Source organism: Mytilus edulis, chromosome 9, assembly GCF_963676685.1.
Source record: "Mytilus edulis chromosome 9, xbMytEdul2.2, whole genome shotgun sequence".
Classification (NCBI taxonomy): domain Eukaryota; kingdom Metazoa; phylum Mollusca; class Bivalvia; order Mytilida; family Mytilidae; genus Mytilus; species Mytilus edulis.
The window spans coordinates 38,549,597-38,572,647 of NC_092352.1; the positions used below are offsets into that span (position 1 = coordinate 38,549,597).

At 32.5% G+C, this 23,051-nt stretch overlaps 1 protein-coding gene across 1 annotated transcript in view; it reads right to left on the bottom strand.

Moving 5' to 3' along the window:
- Positions 1 to 890: 890 nt before the first annotated feature.
- Positions 891 to 23,051, bottom strand: part of LOC139489705 (uncharacterized) — a 70,685-nt gene continuing 48,524 nt past the window's right edge. The window contains exons 3-6 of the mRNA XM_071276436.1: positions 7,934 to 8,018; positions 5,102 to 5,368; positions 3,327 to 3,524; positions 891 to 2,375 (exon numbers count right to left, since the gene is read on the bottom strand). Coding sequence (XP_071132537.1) covers positions 2,158 to 2,375; positions 3,327 to 3,524; positions 5,102 to 5,368; positions 7,934 to 7,985 — 735 coding nt within the window. The 5' untranslated portion in view covers positions 7,986 to 8,018 and the 3' untranslated portion in view covers positions 891 to 2,157. The remainder of the gene's footprint in view (positions 2,376 to 3,326; positions 3,525 to 5,101; positions 5,369 to 7,933; positions 8,019 to 23,051) is intronic.

A 23,051-nucleotide genomic window follows, 5' to 3' on the forward strand; every position in this document is an offset into this window, starting at 1 on the left:
AATCCCGGTCTCCCCTACTCAAGTTATTGTTTGGAAAACATATGTTTACAGACCATGACAACATCACCATAGCATTATAAGACAGCAGTATAAAAGTTGATGTTGACAACACATCTGAAGGCAAATGTCAGACGTATCTCATCAGACAATCATATTCAATCTTTCTGTACAGCATACATTGTTGACCTAGAGAATCTGATAAACAGACCAAAACACACCAAATCATGAAAACTAAATTGCTGATCAAATGGTGCTGGATAAGCCACTCGAATTAACAAATATTTTTATAACTTTTTCCTATCCTGATCCATACAATGTGATATAAGAAATATTTCTTCATGTGAGAAATAGATCACAGATAGAGGTAAATCCATAATAAAATTGTTCTTATATAACACATGAAAACTTTCAAATTCATCTGTTAAAAAAATGTAGAAAAAATGGAATCAAGACAATGTTATTGTACCAAATTAAACCAGACCATAAGGCAACTGCATACCAGATATGGATTAACTGGCTCTTCTGCAGTCTTGAGAATGAAAGTTTTATACAATTATGTCTCCACTGCCAGATTAGTATCTCAGTTTTGTATATGATGGGGCAAATTTTTGTATACCAATTTAGCATTCTGAATCTATCCAAAGACTTGGCAGCCAATCAGGTAATTAGCATGTCCAATGAACAATTTTGTAAGGTAATGCATAAATCATTTGTGTCAAGTCTTGTTCAAACTAGAAAAGATGTTTCTTGAACATAACATAAATGCAAAAGAACAATGATAGAAGACACTAAGTGATGGAAATATAAATCAGATGTATCATACCATCAACACAGAAACCTCTTCCCCCTTTCATTTGTCATTCAGACTCAAATAAAATATATAAGATAGGTTTTCTCTAGTAAATTTTTATTATATTTATATTTATACATTTTGTAGTACTAGCATGTAAAATCCACAGTTTTCTGTAATATGTCCCAACACCAAGCTAACAATAAAATTACTACAATTTCTAAAAATGAAGGTGGATATGATATATTTTGGATACTTGTAAAGCCAGTTTAATTGACTTCATCATTATTTAAAAAAAAACACGATTCCATGCTAGTCATGAAATTGAGGTATTTCAAAGTTAACAGGCGGTGGTGACAGATTTTCCAGCTTCCGAACAGATAATCTCCGTTTCCATTGTTTGTCAAAAGTAGCAGACGATCTCGGCAAACACGTGAGTTACATTTATGTTCATGGTGAAAATAAATTAAGCAATATCTTATCATTCGAATGAATATGTTGTGTTTATGTTTTGATTTAACATTGAACACGAAGTCAAAATTAAAAATTAAAACTTTAACGTCAAGCCGGTTTGTGATATTATTGCCGCCATCGTGTTTAAATTGGTTACAAAAGGTGGTTCCGTCAACCGTTTGTCTATCCAAAATAATTTAACTTCGAGAGCCACTACCGGAAGCCTTCTCGACCAATCATATAAACGTATTCCTTTATATACAATTTGCTGTTCCTTTTACATTTATTTATACAAAAAGCTATATCAAAGTTTTGGGATTATACAACCTTTGACATTGAGTTTTTGCAATCAATTCAATAATTTCGATAGTTTTTTTTATTTTTTTTTATTTTCAAAAAGGCTTACATAAAATATTCAAAGCAATATCATAGGTACTTTGATTAACTACTTGCTGCTTTTATATAATGACGTAAACATAAATTGAATGCTTCTTTTTGTAAATTTATTGGGGTGTAAAAGCGTTGACCGAAGTACATTTTGTATGAAGCGCGGAAGCGCTTCATTCTAAAAATGTACGCACGGTCAACGCTTTTACAACCCTATAAAGTTTCAAAAAGAAGCATTCAATACTTATAATTACATTTTTTATTATTTAATTCACCTGTGCACTTTATTGTTGGAGCACGTGTTATCATGAATGAAAAGTTGTATTGAGCAATGCAACTGCTTACGGAATAACACGTGATGTGCAGTTAGCCAATCAGAATAAAATATTATAATGAAACATGCATCTAATGTAATTATTTGTAAATATTGCTTCAACTGCCGAATGGTACGGTATTTCCGAGATAAACCAAAGTTATATACAAACATAAAAAACCAACTACATATAGATGTACGGTACAAAATAAAATTAACATTCGGAGTAGAAATTATAAAGTGCGTCGTGTGTGGAGAATCGAGCTTGTGACAATTCACACATCTTGCTGGACTCTTTATAGTTGAAACTGATACATTCAGGTTCAATGTGGCATCTGAAAGCGCATTCAACAACATTGTATCCAACAAAATTACTTAGCAAGACAGGTGTACCACGTTTTTCGGAGGCTTTAGTGTATTTCACTGTGTTTCCTGAAAAAAATGTAAATTTGTGTACAAAAAGGCCAAAAAGTTAATATAATCACTTGCAGAACATTTAGAGCAATACTTCATGTAAGTAAACCTACTGTACTGCTATCTAAATATCAGATCGTAGCATATTTTTGCGATCATCTCATAACATTCGATATTTTACAAGGCACGTTTACAATACAGACTTCAAAAGTACTATCTTTATCGAAATACCTAACAAATATTACCACTTGGTGGATACCTTTGCTGGTGGACTATTTATCCCCAGTGGTATCACACGTCCATAAGCTCAGTATTACGGTACTGGCATGCATGTGACTATTGATATGATGTTAGCGACCATTTGCTTAAATAAAATTTTAAATAATTATAAATTCAGAATTGCGCTTTGATAGCTCTTATTCATCTATGAATACTGCTAAACATTTAGTCTATTTTGGGTTTGATCAGCTCATTAACATTTTTTTCGGTTTTGAATTTGAAAAGGTACTGGCTTTCAACATCACTGAAAAGAAATTATGTGTCGATAATGCGCAAAATGGGGGTTCGTGTTGCTCAATCTTTATTTTTCTATATTGTTGTTGTTTTCAGATAATTTTTCGTGTTTTACCACAGCATTGTCTGTTTATTTTTCGACTTTAGAGTTTAAATATGACGGCCGTGGTATTTTTAGCCTCTTTGTGCCACTATATTTGTTTTGTATTGTTGTTTTTTTCAGATAATTTTTCGTGTTTTGCCACAGCATTGTCAGTTTATTTTTCGACTTTAGAGTTTAAATATGACGGCCGTGGTATTTTTAGCCTCTTTGTGCCACTATATTTGTTTTGTAGAGCACCGATATTGAGATATGTCATCTCTAATGTTGTCCAGTCCGTTTTGCTATTTTTGCAAAATATATGTTTAAACTAAAAAGAATTGAAAATTTCAGAACCGAACACATTTGAACCGTACCTGTAGGATAATGGACTATGCAACTGCCTTCTGGTTTACTACTCAGGATAATTCCAGTAATATTTAGTGGCTCTGGATCTTCCCAGACTATAAATCTACTAAAAGTGTTACGAACGATTAAGCCATAACCGACCTCAATTTTGCCGTCCCTCCAACTTATCCAGAATGGCAGATATTCAGAACTGTCCAACAGGTTATCTAAATATAAACACGTTCATGTATTCTTGATCACATTTCATTATATAATATAACTTTTTATAGAGTCAATGAGTACTTGAGCTTGGCACCTCCATTATTTCCCAAATGAAGAATGATATTTACCTTAAAAGTTATATATATATATATCTGAAAATATATTGGCTTGAGTGAGCTTGTTGTAAATCGTTGACATGTACAATATGTGTATAAAATGGCGAAAACGGTTTTCACGGGTACTTATTCACTAGATGCATACATTCAATGTGGTTCACATTTACTGAAACTCCTTACACTCATCCGTTGTTGGGAGAATTGTGCCTTCAGGGAAAAGGTTCGCGTAAAAAACTGGCTCGTGCGACCTGTGTTCCAACTCATACACCAGTATTAGCAAGCTAGTGATCACTGCACATTAAATACTTCGACCACTTCAACACTTATAAGATGAATTACAACAATTAAACACCTATGGTTCTTTAAATATATTGAAGAAATTAGGGAAATATAGTATGGTTACTATGAGAAAAATATCCACCAGATACCCAAGTATGAGGATGTCAACATCTATAGGCCAATGTACGTTCTTCACCAATTAACAACACCCATGCCATATAGGTTGCACTTTGCAAATACAGCTGTTTCTCAAACCACGCCTCTTTTAGGGAGATTTAGAATATTCACAGAAAATCAATTTTGTTTACATACTGGTTCCCAGTTATGCTGTCTGTGTTCCATCTCATAGAGACATAACTTGGGAATGTTACCAGTAAATATACATGTGCATATTGTTTACATTGAAATCTGGGGTAACCCTTCATTCGAGGTAGGGGTTGTTAAGAAAAAAAGTGTTAGTTTAAACTCTGAAAAGTTCAGGGAATATAAACTTTGAAAATATGCCGCACAGCCCTACATTTTGACCTTTGAAAAAAATTGTAGTGCATTCTAGGATAAGATTTTTTTCAAAACTTCATAGTAAAAGTGGTACAGTTTTAGCCGTAAAAGGAGTTCCTATGGGAAATTGCATTGTCAATATTTACAGAAATGCAACCTATAGTAAGCTATGTAATGCAACGGATTAATTCAAAAAGAAAAAAAAACTAAGACCGGACTAAACAAATGATTAATAACAAATAAACCAGACATAAACCAATGACAACCCCTAAATTACAGGTTGCTGACTTGAAAAAATGGCGGTTTATGGTTATCTTATTGATTCATCTAATTTTATTACATGACATAAACATTATGTGTATCTTGTACATTTTTTTCTGGGTATAATTGTAGGATTTAAGGGGTACCCAACACTTTAACTAAAATAAAGTTGACAACATATTTACTTAAACCTGTTTATAAAAAAAATAATAAATTTTAACCACACAATTTACAGGAATAATTTCATTGGGTTTCATATATATATAGCAGTTTGACAAACACTAGTTTTGATCTTTGAGTAGCTTGATTACTCTAAACTAATAGTTTTTGATTAAAACGTTAAGCTGATTTTCAAAGAGTTGATTTCCTAAGGTGTTCCGTGGCCCCTTAATACATCCCCTGATCCTATGTAATTAAAATATACATGCCTACACACTCCCCTTTCACTAGGTTGTCTTCACTTTCAATACCTCGTCGAATATCACAACATTTATTAGCGTTAGATCCTATGCCTATCTGGTATCCAATTCCGGTGACTCCTATATCCGTAATCAAGCTCACCCATAAATTGTCGGAGGCCATAGCCTCGAACTTGAAAGAGGAATCAGTTGTAGGTTTGATACAATAATCTGATAAATTAACCCTTCCATAATCTTTTGGAGTAGTTATGTTAAAATGTTTGACTATCATCGATGCTGTAAAGATAAGTTTGATACAAATTAAAAAGATGCATTCTTTTACAAAATATGTTAAGACTATGCTGATAATAATATAAGAGATATCAAGAGAAACTGATTTTCATTCTATTTTTTTTTAATTTTAAAAGATTTTATTTTCATATGCCTCTATCTATAAATTAAATTGATAAATTTTATTCGTATTATATACAAAAGAGGATGTGGTATGATTGCCAATGAGACAACTATCCACAAAAGACCAAAATGACACGGACATTAACAACTATAGGTCACCGTACGGCCTTCAACAATGAGCAAAGCCCATACCGCATAATCAGCTATAAAAGGCCCCGATAAGACAATGTAAAACAATTCAAACGAGAAAACTAAGGGCCTTATTTAGGTAAAAAAAAAAATGAACGAAAAACAAATATGTATCACATAAACAAACGACAATCACTGAGTTACAGGCTCCTGACTTCGGACAGGCACATACATAAATAATGTGGCGGGGTTATGTTCAATATTTTACACATTTATTCAAATTTCCAATTCACCTGAGATTTCTACAGGAGAAAATTTAATGATGATATTGTTGACAATATGCCATATTTCGTTTGTTATTTTGACCGTTTTGGTCCATTTAATTATTTATTTGATAATACTCAACAGATTAATTCTTTACATGCATGACTGTAACATAATCAAAAATACACCAGTGGGAATCACATTAATTAAATATTTGAATAATTGATGTATTACTTCTGTTTCTGTCACAGGGACTCGGTTAGCAGATTACTGAAATTTTGTAAATAAATGTTTTTAATTAAAAATTTTTTATTATTTCCTGTCTATTTGCATTACTTTATTAACGTATTTAACGTTGCCATCACTATTTCTTTGTTTTCTGAATGTGCAGTTTACTATCCATATCCGTATACTGAAGGATTTTCAGTATACGGATATGGATAGTATACGGATATGGATAGTAAACTGCACATTGAAGGATTTTCAGTATACGGATATGGATAGTAAACTGCACATTGCCAGAAAACAAAAAAATAGTGATGGCAACGTTAAATACGTTAATAAAGTAATGCAAATAGACAGGAAATAATAAAAAAAAAAATAAAAACATTGATTTACAAAATTTTAATCTGCTATCAGAAGTCCCTGTGACGTGTTTATAAAAATTGTTGATGGTACGTTTGCTTTAATATTTTATTTGTATGCAACAACTATCAAACCAGGTGTTCGACGTTGATTTAAGTAACTATATACATGATATAGATCACTGTTCTTTGTTTGCTTTTTGTTTTATTTTATTTCAGTTGGGTGTTTTTTTAGGTGGGGGGGGGGGGGGGGGTTAGGTTCTTGTTAATATTTTTGTTTTTGGTCTTGGGTTACGTTCTTAGACATCCTTATTTGATCTTATTTGCTTTTTCTTTTTCTTCTTCTTCTGATATACAGTTATAGCTTCATTAATCATGTTAATATTGAAGATTACGAACCGTTGCATGCGCGGAGTATATGATTAAAAATATGAACAAAAATTTATCTGTAAATTTGTAGAATACTTGGTGATATTTACATGAAAGAAAACAACAAGTGATTAAAAAAATATGTACATTGTTATTTATAGAATTAAATTATGTTGTGGAGAACAGTTGGTGTCAACTGATCTCTATAGGTTTCAATGGTTTGACATGCTACCACAACTTGTGGTAACAATTTCCATTGGATGATTGTTTGCGGAAAGAATGACCATTTGTAGCTGTCTTTAGAGGTGGATATTTGCCGAAATGTTTCAGTATGTAATTTTTTTGTTCTAGTATCTGATGGTATGAGGACTAGTTATGGGATTGTAATGAGTCCATGGATGACCTTGTAGAACATGATAAGTCTAGTTTTGAGGCGGTGCTCAGTGAGTGAGGGCCATTGTAGTTCGTTTAACATGGATGTAACACTACTGGAGTTGTGGTAATTGTTACATACATATCGGGCCGCACGCCTCTGTACCATTTCTAGCTTATATTTTTATTCTGCTGTGTGTGGATCCCATAAACTACAGGCATATTCAAGTTTTGGTCTCACTATTGATTGGTAAGCACGGGATTTGATTCTGGTGTTAGAATTTTTTAAGTTTCCCGCATGCATGTTTTTGTTCTATTTTGCGCTTCCCTTAATTTCTTATCTTTTTATGGTTAATGTTGCTCATTTTTTTACATTTTGTTTCTCTTACTATTGTCATTATTTAAATCGCAATTATTTGGGTTACGGGACGTAGAAGAGTGCACACATAATCTTTTATATCAAACAACAGTGTATAACAGTTTTCTATCATACGCGCGTTATGTCTACAAAAGACTTATGAGTGAGGCTCGAACCAACACAAGTTAAGGTTAAAAAACGAAATTGAAGAGTATTGAGGAACCGATATTCCAAATGTTTTTCAAAGATACTTTATTCCTTGGGTAGAAAATCCTTAGTATTTCGAACAATATAAAGTTTTGTAAACGATATATCATCACGCAATCTGATCCAAAGACAAAATCATAAATATCTAAATATAAACATATTTACCATTCAGAACATGAAGTATAGGAATCCAGAACGTACGACACAGGATATTCATATTGTATTTCTCAATATTCTGTCTATGGCTGGCCTAGTACATTGTAGTAAAAACGAAAAAATTTCTAAATAACTATATTTTATTCAATCTGAAATCTGATGTAAATTTGCATTTTATTACAATCACATTATAATTTAATTACGGTGGTACCAAACACATTGACTTAAATTTATTTCGCTCGTTTAATTTTCATATTTTTTTTTACAAAATGTTTACTTTGATCACGGGGGGGGGGGGGGGGTAACTTCCTCTTATTGGGTATACGGGGATGTGCCAAAAATATGGGTCATAATTTTGCGAGATTTTATATAAGAATGACCCTCCTTTTTAATGACATCCTATATTAAAATGCATTTACGTTTGATAACTGTATATTGATTTGGGGTATGCTCTACCTGGGAACAGTATATCTAACATTTATGTTCCTGGATCTACATATCATATATAAATATGCTATTGAGAATCTTACATTATTAATGGTCAATTATTATATTAAATTAAGTCAGTTCATTTGAAAGTTCACCTTTCAAATAAGTTCCCAAATGAACCCCGGAAATTTGTCTCCTGATTTGATCTTCAATAACGTATTGAGGTCATATTTTAAATATTGTATATAAGTATAGGTCATTCTTTCTTAAATATTTATATAACTATAGGTACTGAATTTCAGTGAATGTTATATTAAAATGGGTACGTTTTTTATGGCAAAAATGGCACACCCCTACCAAAAAAATATCGAAGTTACCCCCCCCCCCCCCCGTGACTTTGATCTTTTCACAAAACTATTAAAATTTCATAAAATTAGAACTAAACACTTTTTCGGAAATAATTCATTGGATATATTGCAGTTTAACAAACACTAATTTTAATCATTGGTATATATATATGTATATAATACAAATGAAATACTTTACTGAAAATAAAATATGCGACAAATACATAAATCTTTCGTAAGCTCAGTTCCGGTCAGTTTCTTGTATGTTCTCCATTATATGTGGAGCACTACCCATAGGCAGTCTATGGAAGAGCGAGCGATATTGTCTTATATCAACAAGTTGCATTGTGGGAAATTTCAGACGAATGTTAGCATTTGTACGAAGAAAGGCAGATTTCTCGGTATAGTCCGTTTGACTTCTATAAATCTTCAAAAAATAATTCTTAAATTTTCATTTTTAAAGATAAATATTTTTTTTCTTCATGTATGTTAATGTATGATATATACGAACTCTGACTATGCATATCATAATTTTAAACCTATAATCAAAAAAGTTACTCATTAGGTCTCTATATGTTACTTCAATTTATTTTACATTAATATAAAATACTCAATGGAGTACGTATGAGTAGTGTAACAGCCTTCCATTCAAAACAAAAACATTAGACATGTGCTCTAAACCTGTTTTATTGTACCATGTGACTTAACTCATTTAAATAACTCTGGTCATGTGATTACTGAGCTTTCTGTATTCAATGAGAAATACAAAAGCATGCGCATATGACCAGAGTTATTTAAATGAGTAAAGTCAAATGGTACAATGAAACAGGTTAAGAGCACATGTCTAATGTTTTTATTTTGAATGGAAGGCTGTTACACTACTCATACGTACTCCATTGAGTATATAAAGTAATGGACTCCTCAGGGTGACATTAACACGACATACGTCTGCTGTATAATTTTCATGAATTATTTTATGTAATAACAAGCAAGGTGAATAATATCGAACTTTGAAGATACCAACTGAGTAGCCTCAGACTATAAATTGAATAACTTCAGATACAACGAAAATCAAAAATCTTGTCAAACAGAAAATTTATTTATTATTAACATAGAAAAAAAATATTGAGAAGGAAAACAGTTCTTTTTGGATATCAAAGACTTTTCCCGTTTGTGTCATATATGGGCATATGTATGTAATCAGAATCTTCCATAGATTTTATGTCCAGTATATAAAATGGTAAAATATAATTTCTTTTTGGTGTATCCATGGCAACAATCTGCATTTGTTTGTTATAAGATATTACAAAAAGGGGGGAAAGACTTCCCCAAAATTTGGCTAAAAGTAGAATTTTAATCGCTTGAAGTAATACCTTTTCTGAAACTGTGTACATATATCATTCAGCAAATCCAATGAATATCATATGTCTTTCATCTCATTTTTTTGTAAAATTGCGTCAAAAACTTCGCCGTGTAGAAAAAGAGTGTTTGTAAACAGTACATTAATTTCTGGACCGACGGATTGTAAAACAGAAAACAGCCAATAAAACATGTAAAAATAATAACTGTGATGCTCTTATAAACCATCTTTGAAGGCTAAATAAGCACTCATCTGTCTAAAAAGAAATTTTATTACACAATAACTTTCCTATTTGAAAAATCCACAGGGGCCAAAATGCGAAACTAAACTCCTAACTGTGTATTGCTACCTTAGAAGTGTGTTAGTTCATATTGCACTTTACCAAAGATTCAGCACCCAAATGACGTTTTTGGAGGACTGGAAAGCAGTTATTTATAAGGGGAAATTTAAAAGATTTATAGATATAAGAAGATGGTGCATGAGTTCGAACAACTTTCCATCAAAGTGAACCATTATAGATCAAAGCAGGGCCTTAAACACGGAGCCTTCGCTCACAGCGAACACCACGCTATATAGGAACCAAAAAAATTACTGGTGTTAAACCATTCAAACAGGAAAACCAACGGTATAATTTGTACAAAAAAAGGAGATTCAAAAGTACAGGTCAGATTTTGTCGAATCAATCTGAACGAGGTCAGTATGATTAGAGACATATACTATTTATATTATATGTCTCTGGTATGATTCATCTTTGTCACAAGTTAGTTTTATTGTTATCAATAAAGAAAGTCTTCCATGCGTGCGTTGCGAGCATATCAGACATATATTATTTCGGTGCGTTCATTATAAAATTTGCTAAATGTTATATATATGAACAATAATTTTGATACTTAGCTATTTGATTACGACATTAATTATTAAACGCCATCGGTACTGGCATTTTCAAATTTTGAAAATGGCGGATTGAACCTGGGTTTATAGTGCTAAACCTCTCACGTGTATGACAGTCTCATCAAATCAGTCTGTCATATTTTCAACGATGCGTGGACAAAACAGACATAGAATGAAATTCAAAACAGTGTGGCTGTGGCCATTGATTGACACATAAAATTCATCCATTGACTGGGACAATTTATGTGAACGTTTGTATGTAACGACCACTTCTCACTATGTACTTTTTAAAGACACTTAAACTATGGGGTCACCAAAGGTTCTCAACACCTTAATAAAGTAATTCGAAAAATTAATCAGAAATAACACGATGTTTTGATTTATATCAATTATATAAATCCAAACATAAAGGTTATTCCTGATTAATTTTTCGAATTATTTTATATTTTAAAGGCGTTAAGAAACCTTTGGTGACCCCACAGTTTAAATGTCTATCGTAGGTACGTCGTGAACAGTGGTCGTTACAGACAAACGTTCACGTAAATTGTCCCAGTCAATGGATGAATTTAATGTGTCAATCAATGGCCACAGCCACACTGTTTTGAATCACATTCTAATAGGTAAAATTGTCAAAATATGGGTACAGCAGTCAAATAATAATACTAATAAGTACTAATATTGATATAACAAAAACACCGCTGTGATATTTTAAAAGTATCGCATTGATATTAGAACTAAAAGCATTTGTGTATTTATGTATCAAACAATATGCAGTCTTAAAACATAAGGGAATATATAAAACCTATGTACAGATACAAATTTTAACTTTTAATTAACTAATTAGAATTTATCAAATAAATCACTAACCACATTCTATATTTATTTTTATGTAAACTAAATAATCAAAAAATTATTAATTAGGCTTTTAATTAATTAATAGAAAATGTTATCTTACAATGTTTTTTTTATATCAAAAGAACCTTTTAAAATTAATAAGAATTACCTGGTAAATACGAGAAATCTCTCAATAACTACGTCTAGTTTATATTGTTCACCGGAAATCTCATGATGGCCACTGACGAATAATTTAAAAAAAAAAGTATTTAACGATGTTGTGTTTTACTTCGTATGACCAATGAAATGACGTGTTAGGTATATTTTGAAATTTCCAATTTACAAAATATGGTATTAAATATTTGTTTTCTTGAAGGACGATTAATTATTAATTTGATACCAACTCCCTGACCAGCTGTTTACGTTTGAAACGTTTGTAACGTCCAAAAGTAATGGCATTTAAATAAATTATTTATCATAATTTTCTATGGAGGATAAATCCACTTAGAAATTTATAGAATAATCCAGTCGTTATATTCCGACTCACTATCCATCGCTACAGAGAACACTGACCGATAGAGGGCGCTGAATCATTCGAGTTAGGTCAGGTGCGATAGCGACACATCATAGTGCTTAGCCTTTTTATAGAAAAAATGGACATTTCTAATTACAAAGAATTTAACAAATCTCCCAATAACCAGACAGCTAACATACAACATGACATCCATATGTGGGAAAATCTAATTCGAGCAAAGAATTGGCAATTATCTGCTCCATCCAGAGCAAGATGATAAGACACGTTATGCCACACAACAAGAGCAAGGTAAAGGTGCATTCACACGATACGATTTTCCGTTCGATTTTCTATTCGACTTGACACTGTCGCACAGGTTAATCGTACAGCGTTCTGTTCACACGATACGATTTTCCGTTCGATTTTCAACAGATTGGAACAAGTGCTTTTATATTTCTAAACGCAGCAACTTCCGAAATTTTCTTTATACGCAATTATTATGAAAGTTTAAACAAATATATTGAATGGTGATTGGTTAATGGAATGTCCAAGGACTATTCCCCAATTCTCCAAAATATAGTTCCGTCTTGCCAGTTATTTTATGTAGCTTTTGTATCATATGTATGATATTTTATGTTTCTTTAATATCTAATTATATTTTTGATATTATAATCTTTAATGCATATATATTGCACTACCATCTTGAAACTACCATAACGATCGTACTGGCCGTAACAATTATTTTCTTCGTAAACTACAAAATGTAGTCCAAATGACGTCTGGCAAGGCTATTTTTATCTTTTTTCTTGGACGCCTTCCTACGACGCCTTCGTAGCGTCCCAGAATTTTTTTTTTAAATAGCCTAGTCCAAATACTTATGACGTCTGACAAGGCTATTTTAATTTTTTTCTGGGACGCCTTCGTCGTAGCAAGGCTATTTTAATTTCTTTCTGGGACGCCTTCGTCGTAGGAAGGCGTCCCAGAAAAAATTAAAATAGCCTCGCTAGACGTCATAATTATTTGGACTAAAAATAGCCTTGTCAGAAGTCATAATTAATTAATTATTTGGACTATTCCACTGTGTCTAAACCACACCGGCAAAATTTGCTCGGACTCGATGGTATCTAACATCCGGCACAATGACGGAACACCAAAAGACAAAAGAAAGGTATGTTTCTCCTTATTTTTTTATTTTTTTTATGATATCGAAGAATATATATACATATACAACTATTTTCTATTGTGAGATGCAATATTTTCTACAACCGTTCTATATTAACGGAGAAATAAGTCAAAATGCATGTCAAAATGACGAATTGAGTGAACCTTGCCTCGAAATTGTTTAATTTCTCGTTAAATTGTTCACATTGTACGGAAAGAAAGGTACGGGAAGATAGATATTGACACGGAGATTGCAAATTTAGTTATTATGAGCATCTCCATAATTGTATCTCTGTGTATGGAACGAGAGAAATGGGTCATGTCAAAATGGAACTGGCCGGTTTCGTCAATGTATATGTTACAGGCATTTTCTAAATTTAGGCATTTTGTAAAATGACTGAATTTTTAGGCATTTTCTAAAATGCCTATAGTTGACAGGCATTTTGTAAAATGCCTAAAAATCCTTAGTCATTTTGTAAAATGCCTGAAATTTTTAATGAAAATTACACAAAATGCCTGGCCTGTTTCAGGCAAATTGTGTAAATATGCAATATATGAATTAGATGATAGAAATATATTGTAAACCTACAAAAAAGTGTAGATTAAAATAAATTTAAGATTATTCTTAATAAATCTAGTCTGCAGGTTAAGTTTTTATGTTTTACTAGTTTTAGTGTCTATAATTAGAAACTCCTTAGAGCAACAACTTTGAGTAAGTACTCACTCTGTATTTCATTAATGATCTTCTTTTCATCATGGCAGAAGGGTATGTTGTTCTTACACCAGAACAAAGATTTAAAAACCAATTAATTGAAAATTCTGATTCTAATAGATAGGACTATCGTCATCATCACTACCTCAAGAGATTCTTGGTTCTTTACAGACTGAGGATGATCTGATTCAGCATTTTCAAAGCTCTGATAAGCCAGATGAGATAAGCAATGTCAGGCCAAATGAGTTAAGCTCTGATAAACCAAACGAACTTGACGAGGAAAGCCGGCTTAATGCAGCATTAAATCTATCTGAAACTCAGGAAACAGAATTAGATGTTCATGTGTGTGCTGTGTGTGAAAAATATTTTTCGAATATCCAGTGTTCTACTTGTGCACAGTACAAACATGAGCTGTGTTCAAAAGGAAACATATCTGATACTATTACTTGTCACCTGTGTTCAAACGAAGAGGTCATCAGAAATGAGAGAAAGCATGCATCAGACTCAATGACAAAACAAGCTGTCAGGATGAAAAATCTATCGGAAAGAGTTTTAACAGAGGTGGATGTTGGAGCAAATGTATAACTTGCAATTCCCCATGTGGATCGAGGGAAAGGAGACCCGCGTAATCTTATGGCTGTTGTTACTGGAAAGGAAGAGCATGGTTATAAACTTGGAATTAAAGATGGAATACTACGTGGACTTTACACCAGGAATCAGTTTGAACTATCTGACAGTAGTTTTATTGCTATTCATTGTGTAAATTATGATAATGAAATATCCTTTAGAAAAGCTGTCAGTAAAGTTTCTTTGTGTGATGGTCAGGGTTACACAAAATGTAGCTGTAGTGCTAGTGGTAAGACTAGATGTAACACTAAACGTTGCCTTTGCAAAAAGTCAGGACAAATGTGTAACAGTCGCTGTCATCCAAACATTACATGTAGCAACAAATAATTGTCATCTTCAGTGTTTATGTAAATGATTAAATTACAATTATAACACTTTTACTGTTTAAGTTTCATGCAATATCTAATGATAGAATAAAATTATTTATTTGATATTTCTAGTCATTAAATTTTGAGTACATTCCATTCAGTTTTAGTCTTTTAGGCATTTTGTAAAATGCCTTACAATTTTTTCAGGCATTTATAAAATGCCTGAAAAAAATAGTCAATTTGTAAAATGCCTAAATCATCCAGGCATTTTAGAAAATGCCTAAAAATTTCAGTCATTTTACAAAATGCCTAAATTTAGAAAATGCCTGTAACATATACAACCCGGTTTCGTCATAGATTTCAAAATGCATAACCCGGTTTGGTCAAATAAAAAAATCATAATCGCATTACATTATAATTGATTATTTAACTTCAGCGTTCAAAAGGAGTTTTGTGGGTCGTTGGAAAACAAGTTCGTTCACCGGACAACGGCTTATTATTTATATGAGTCTCAGATTCAAATAAATAATAAGCAAAACTTGAATTCCTACTCTTATAGAACACAAATATTTTAATTTACTTTGCATTCCGAAATTTTTTAACAGCATATTGAGATTAAAGCTCTCTAAATATGCGTTTTCTATATGAGTTACGGGAAAATATGTTGAACATGTTTAAACTTGAAATTAAAGTTTACGGTCTTAAAAATCGAAACACACAATTGATATGTGATTTTCTCGCACAAAAGGATGGACACCTTTATAAGTAATCTAATCATTCTATGTATGTAATCTTTTCTACAATCGTTAAAAATAAATCTTCTTAAGGATAAACGTTGATAATAAGACAACTGTATATATGCATGCATAATCGACATAGAAAATGAATGTAGGATTACAACTTCCATGCATTAAAAGATTTTTTTATCCCTTATTGTAACTATACTGCTATGTACAAATTAGTATAATAGTCTCAGGTCATCGACAAAATTCAATAATAATTATTTTGTTAACATAACAAGTGTGGACACAGATGAGTGTGGATAGTATGTATGGATGTTTGACAGTGTCTTATGACAAAATGAGTTCTATGTTTTTTCTATATGGTGTTATTAACTATGTTGCACGATGACAACCAATCTGAGCATTATGAGTGTTATTTATTAAATTTTTTATGCCCCCACCTACAATAGTAGATAGGCATTATGTTTTCTGGTCTGTGGGTCCGTTCGTTCGTTTGTCCCGCTTTAGGTTAAAGTTTTTGGTCAAGGTAGTTTTTGATGAAGCTGAAGTCCAATCAACTCGAAACTTAGTACACATGTTCATTATGATATGATCTTTCTAATTTTAAAGCCAAATTAGACTTTTGACCCCAATTTCACGGTCCATTGAACATAGAAAATGGAAGTGGGAGTTTCAGGTTAAAGTTTTTGGTCAAAGTAGTTTTTGATGAAGCTGAATTCCAATCAACTTGAAACTTACTACACTTGTTGCATATGATATGATCTTTCTAATTTCAAAACTCATAACTGCTCCAAAAGTAATCTGATAGAATTTCAAGCATTTTAAGCCAATATTATCAACATCTACTAATGAGTCTTAATATGTCTACATATCTAAAAAGTCATAGTATTCAAAAGGTAATGCAAAATTATTCCTTTTCATTTTTTTTGTTATATGGATACACATTTGAGTGATACATGTACCAATACAATATTTGTTGTGGTATGAAAGTGCAGTAATTAGCATTTACTGTAACTATGTTAATTCACACAAATTGAAAAATAAACAAATGAATGGACCAGATGCTCCGCAGAGCCCAGCTTTATACGACTGCAGAGGTCGAAGCCTGAACAGTTGGGGCTAGTATTGACACAACATTCAAGCTGGAAACAGCTCTGAGTTTGAATTGTGATTAAATAGATGACACAGCTTAGGTTTCTGACACAGAATGAATGTGGTCTAATGAACTTAAATATTTGTTTTGCTTTTGTGTTAGGAGCAATTCACTATGCTGCTGAATATTAATCCTTTCAAACAAAAATATCTAAAGAAATTTTCTTTTTAATTTCTGAAATGAGAAACATTTAGAGGAGACAAACTTCAATTAAGAGATCAGAAACTAAAAAAATGTATAATTTTTCCATTTGTAAAAGGGCATACCCTAGAAAGTGCTTGCAATCACTGAATGGTTATTAATGACTGCTTTAATTTATTAGTTCGTAATAAAGTGAATATTGCATTGTATATTGTATAATTGATTTAAGTTGACTGAACAAAGAAAGATAACTCCAATTTTCAAAGAAGATTTCATAAAGCATTGGTATTAGGTAATTCAAGAACCATTCTGGACAAACTCCAATTAAGGGTCTTGAATTTACAAAAATGTTTGTTTTTGGTCCGTAATTATTAGACTGTTTGTCCCATAACCCACACAATATATCCGAACCTTCTACTTATGGTATTAAACATTGTGTACAATTTCAGAACAATTGAAATACTTATACACAACTTTTTAAACCGACACTAGATTAAAGCTTGTTTTGGGCACCTTTGTACCCCTTATTCCTAAACCTTAGGGACCATAACCCCCAAAATCAATCCCAAGCTTCCTTTTGTGGTTATAAACGTTGTGTTATAATTTTGTTGATTTCTGTTGACTTATAATAAAGTTATTATCCAGAAACCATCTTTCGGACAGGATACCAATTTACGACCCCAAATTTTTTGTGGTTGTATAAAAATGTTGAACATGTGCAATGAAGTATAGTTTTAGAAATCGATTAGGGAGCTACCATTTGATTTTTATGGGGGGGGGGGGCTAGGATGAAAAATTTTGTCCTGCCTTTTTTTTTAGTTGTAATCTCTGTCCTGCCTTTTTATTTTTCAGTCTATTCGGTCCTGCCTCTTTTTTTCTTAGCTTATCCTGACTTTTTTACAACAATTGTCATCCTGCCTTTTTTTTTTGCCAAGTTACTCATCCTGCCTTTTTTTTTTTACTCAAAATCCTGTCCTGCCTTTTTTTTCAAATTTCATCCTAGCTCCCCCCATAAAAATCAAATGGTAGCTCCCTTAGACTGGATAGGCCTTATAATTTTTTTCCCTCCTAATTGAAGGACCGTTTACACTCAGGGCCGAGTCATCAGCAGGCAATACAGATGTATTAAAACAACCTAGCATCATATTGCTAGTAGTGGGAGTAGCATTGTCCGGTAAATTTGTTCCCACTTTTTTTTATAAAATGTATGGTTCAAATCAAAATAGAATGCTTTTATCTCCTGAATACTTACATTGTACATAGAGATGATACTACTTTGACAAATCCTTGTCCATTAGAGTTGTCTGTCAAATCTTAATTTCACAAAGAATGAATTGCATAACAATGAACTGAGCTCAAAGCAAAGTACTTTAATAATACACTTAGACAAAGAGCTAAATCCAGTGATATACTTTGTACTACAGGTCCTTCATGACCATCCATCCACCCAAACCATATCTCAATAACATTCCATACTACATGATTGGATTCAGAAGTCCTGAAAAAGACATGACTTTTTTTATCTTGTTTTAAGTATATATGCACAGGTTAAACCTTTATTGTGGATATAATCATTCAGTATCTAGCAACTATCAATTTGCTTCATGCACATATTGATATAGGTTGATTGCTCCTCTGTTGGAAATTAGAACACACCTCCATCTAATTTTAGTCAACTGACGAAGAAAAATTCAAAACTATATAAAATGTTATCTAAGACTTGTCAGTGTCTATTTCCTTTGCCACTGAATAAGATTCCATATTTACAACCAATGAAAATCAAATATCCCTCTAATAGACTTAGCATTGAAATCGTTTTCTAAAATGGTAGTTATGTGGAACCTTAAGAACTAAAAAAATTGAAACAATATATCTTAAATATTTCAAATGCATGTACATTTAATAATTCTCCAAAATTCACTTTATTTTTCCTTTTTTGGTTTTCTGTTGGAGACTGTATATTGACCTCTATGTAGCCTTTTCAACTTATAAAAGGGGGGATACATTTCCATAGAATTAAACTTTTCTGAAAGAATTGATTCCATTTATTTTCAATAAACAATAAATATTGAAGTCTATAACAGGCATCTAGGAACAGGCTCAACATTATTTCTAAACATGTATTAATATATACCAAAATGTGGACAAACCTACATTAAATATTCTACTTCAACGACTTTAATTAGTGGAGTAGATCAAATTAAAAAGTCACAATGGTTAAAAACTCCAATGGCAGTCTTTCCTGCTAAAATCTTGATGTGTAGAATGTGATATACCATTTTTGGGTCTATATACTATCCTTTAAACTTAGGTCATTTTGACACGGCAAAATATGAAAAAAAATGTAAACTATGGTCTGGAAAGCACACAGTTTGTGATATTTTAAGGTATCTTTACTAAGAAAACCTGCAAATCTCAGTGGCAGATCCAGAACTTTTCAAAAAGGTGTGGGGGCTCTGATGGACCAGAGGGTTGCCCACTCCCATCAAGCTTCAATGATTTCTTACATATATGTCATAAGCTAAATTTCCCCCACCCCCTTGGTCTGTCTATGCATCTGTTTATCGTTCTGCGAAATAGTACTAATACTAATTTTTCCCCTCCCTTACCTGGCCCTAGACAGTTGCTTACCTTTGTAAACATTTTATAATTATAGTCAGGTATATATTGATTGAGAGTAACTTACATAGTAGTTAATGGGACTCTTTTTCACACGGTTCTGTAAAATATAATACGGCAAATATATACCCGTACATACTATCCGCATAACACAGAAATCTGATAGATTTTCACTCCTCTGGGAAAAATCAACCTGTGAAATGAAATACCATGCCTGCAAAAAAATTACCGGGACAAATTATCCTCAGGATAAAATATCACAGAGGACGAAATAAACCGTTACATTACATGAGAACCCGGTTTGGTTACAAATAATTATGTCACGTGAAGGCGCACTGACGTCACAATTTGCATTAATTTTGCAATACACTACAGTTCACTCATACAGAACCCATTATCATGCAAACATGCAACGTGAATGTGATTGGTTATCAAATAATACAGAATTTATGCACGTACAGTTAATATAGAAGAAATTAGTTCATCAAATGTGAGTTCGTGATCTTGTGGTTAAGACCGATGGCTACAGTGCTGAAAGTCCTGAGTTAGATTCTCACTTGGGGTGCTAAAAATATCAGTACATCAGAAGGGTAATTTTCACCCTCTCACACACATCTTTGTTAATGTTCCGGGATTGTTGAAAACTTGCATATTCATCAATATTTGATTTTGTGGTTTTAACAATCCAGACAGACAAATAGCAATAAGGTGTTTAGGAAAACATGACCTAAAACCTCCTTCATATATGACAAAAATACATGGGAACTCATATTGAATGGTCAAATGTGTTCAATATGAAAATTGAAATTAAGATGGTAAAATCAAATATTAGCCGTTACTGTAAATGGACTTAAAGTATGACTTTTCAGCAAATTTAAAGGGAAATGACACGGAAGGGGCCAAATAGTGTTCAAGGGGAGCAAATGCTATTTAAATTAGTATGCAGGTTTTAAATATAGAGGGAAGTTGAGTCATCTTTTTGGGTGAAGTTAAATACTGACTAGTGTGTGGTTCTCATTGGGTCTAAGCGTGACCAATATTGACAATTTTTCGCAAGCGTGAAACGTGAAAGTCAAATTATTGTGTCATGAAAACGGGAAATGAGGTCTGTCATGAAAACGGGAAATGGGGTTCTGCAGGACCCCGGAAATGACAAAAAAATGAAAATTGCTCATGTACATAGTGTAAGCAGGATATGGAAATCTGACAAAACAGTAAGTGGGATCTGGGATCAGAACACCCCCCCCCCCCCAATGAGACCCCCTTATGTAGATTTACCTTCTAATTCTATATAAAAAAAACACAACTAAGAACTACGTTTAATTCACTTTGACTACTGATATGCAAACCTAGAAATATTTCATAAAATAGTGATTGAAAGATTCATAACACTTTGAAAGGATAATTCAGACACGTGTTAGGCAGCAACCATTTGATTTTCTGGGGGGGGCTATGGTTTTTTTTGGAAAAAAAAGTTTGTTTCCAGTTTTTGGAGAAAAAAATAATTTGTTTTTAATTCTGAGAAAAAAAAAATGTTTGTTTCACCCTCAGCTGCCACTAAATGTGATGCTAAAATTGAAAGAAAAAAATTGTTTTCGACTTGTCGCGAAAAAAATAGATTGTTTTTCGCCGCAGGCGAAAAAAAAAGTTTGTACAGAAAAAAAAACCATAGCCCCCCCCAGAAAATCAAATGGTTGCTGCCTTACGCGGGGAGCATGTTTTAAATTTGTTTACAAATAATAATGTCACGTGATCGCGCACTGACCTCAAGTTGCATCGCCCTTACAATTCACTAATACATGACCATTTTCATGCAAACATGCAACGTGAATGTGATTGGTTATCATATAATACAGAAATAATGCATGCACAGTTTAAGAAGAAATTAGTTCAATAAATCGATGCGATTTTCACTTTTGACACGAATAGGTCGGGTTGACATTACTGTCATCGGAGATAATATTGAGATAAATGGGATAAAACGGACCGTCAAAAAGGTCTAGAGGAGCACATCAGTAGAACCTTAACATTAATAAGTAATACTTACCAAAATTTCTCTAATTAAAGAACTATATAACTGAAATTTCACAAAGATAACGGTAAACATTTTGTTGATGGTGATGATGCTATTATCGATCCGTTGAATTCAGGGTCAACGGAATTTTTTGCGTTGCGTTTAAATCATTGAGGCCATCTATTTTTATTGCGGGTTCCACATATATAAATCGGAATTAAAGAAAAAATGGAATGTTGTTAGCAGAATCAAAACAGAAATGATGAACATTGCAACATTTTCAGCAAAATATAAATAGGATGGAGGATCTGTGTATTCACATTATTTGTAAAACTCTCCTTATTCATGTGAAGCGTGTGCTTTACATCGAGGCTTGCTATGCTGATCATTGACGCCACAGTACTTCAACCAATCAGACAATGTTTATTTTGGGCATTTGACTTTTTTTAACTCAGATTTTGGAATATTTTAATCGAAATTATAGAAAAATGGAATGTTGTTAGTACATATAAAATAGAAAATGATGAATACTTTTAGCTAAAGATAATTTGGATGGGGGTTCTGTGTATTCACATTATTTGCACAACTCTCCTTACTGATGCCATATTTTGGAATTTCCGTGACCTAAATGGTTCGCGAAAATTAATATTTTTATATATAGTATAGTAACTAAAAAAAACGAGTCTGTACTGTCGCCGTTGTGTTATGATGATCGTACACTGACGTTGGTCATCGGACGAGTTAAGGTTTTTTCATCATTTTTTATTATTTGTACTTTTGTTGTACTGTTTGTGTCAGCGACAACACTTTGACTCAGTCCATTCCCGAATCACACGCTTGTAATTCCGTGGTTGTCTTTGGTTGCTTTATACCATATGCGTTTTGAACATAAAATAGGCAGGTAGTTTTCTTGTTTGAATTGTTTTACATTTATAATTTAGGGCCCTGTTATAGCTTGCTTTCATGCAGTTTGTGTGTTTTTCTCATTGTTTAAGGCATACGCTGACCTAAACTTGATTAATTCAACATAATTTTTGTGTCTAAAAGAAAGTTGTCTCATTGTCAATGTTTATGGGATAAGTGGTTACCGTCACTTCTTCTAATATTAACAAGACCTAGATATAAATGACGGTCATGTTTTGCAAACCAACTTTTATTCACATTGAAAATACAAAACTGTCAGATGTTATCTTGAAGTTTCAATTGAATTTGAACTACAAAAATTGAATTTGAACTGTAAAAATAATGTGAAAAACATGCCTATGAAAACAAAT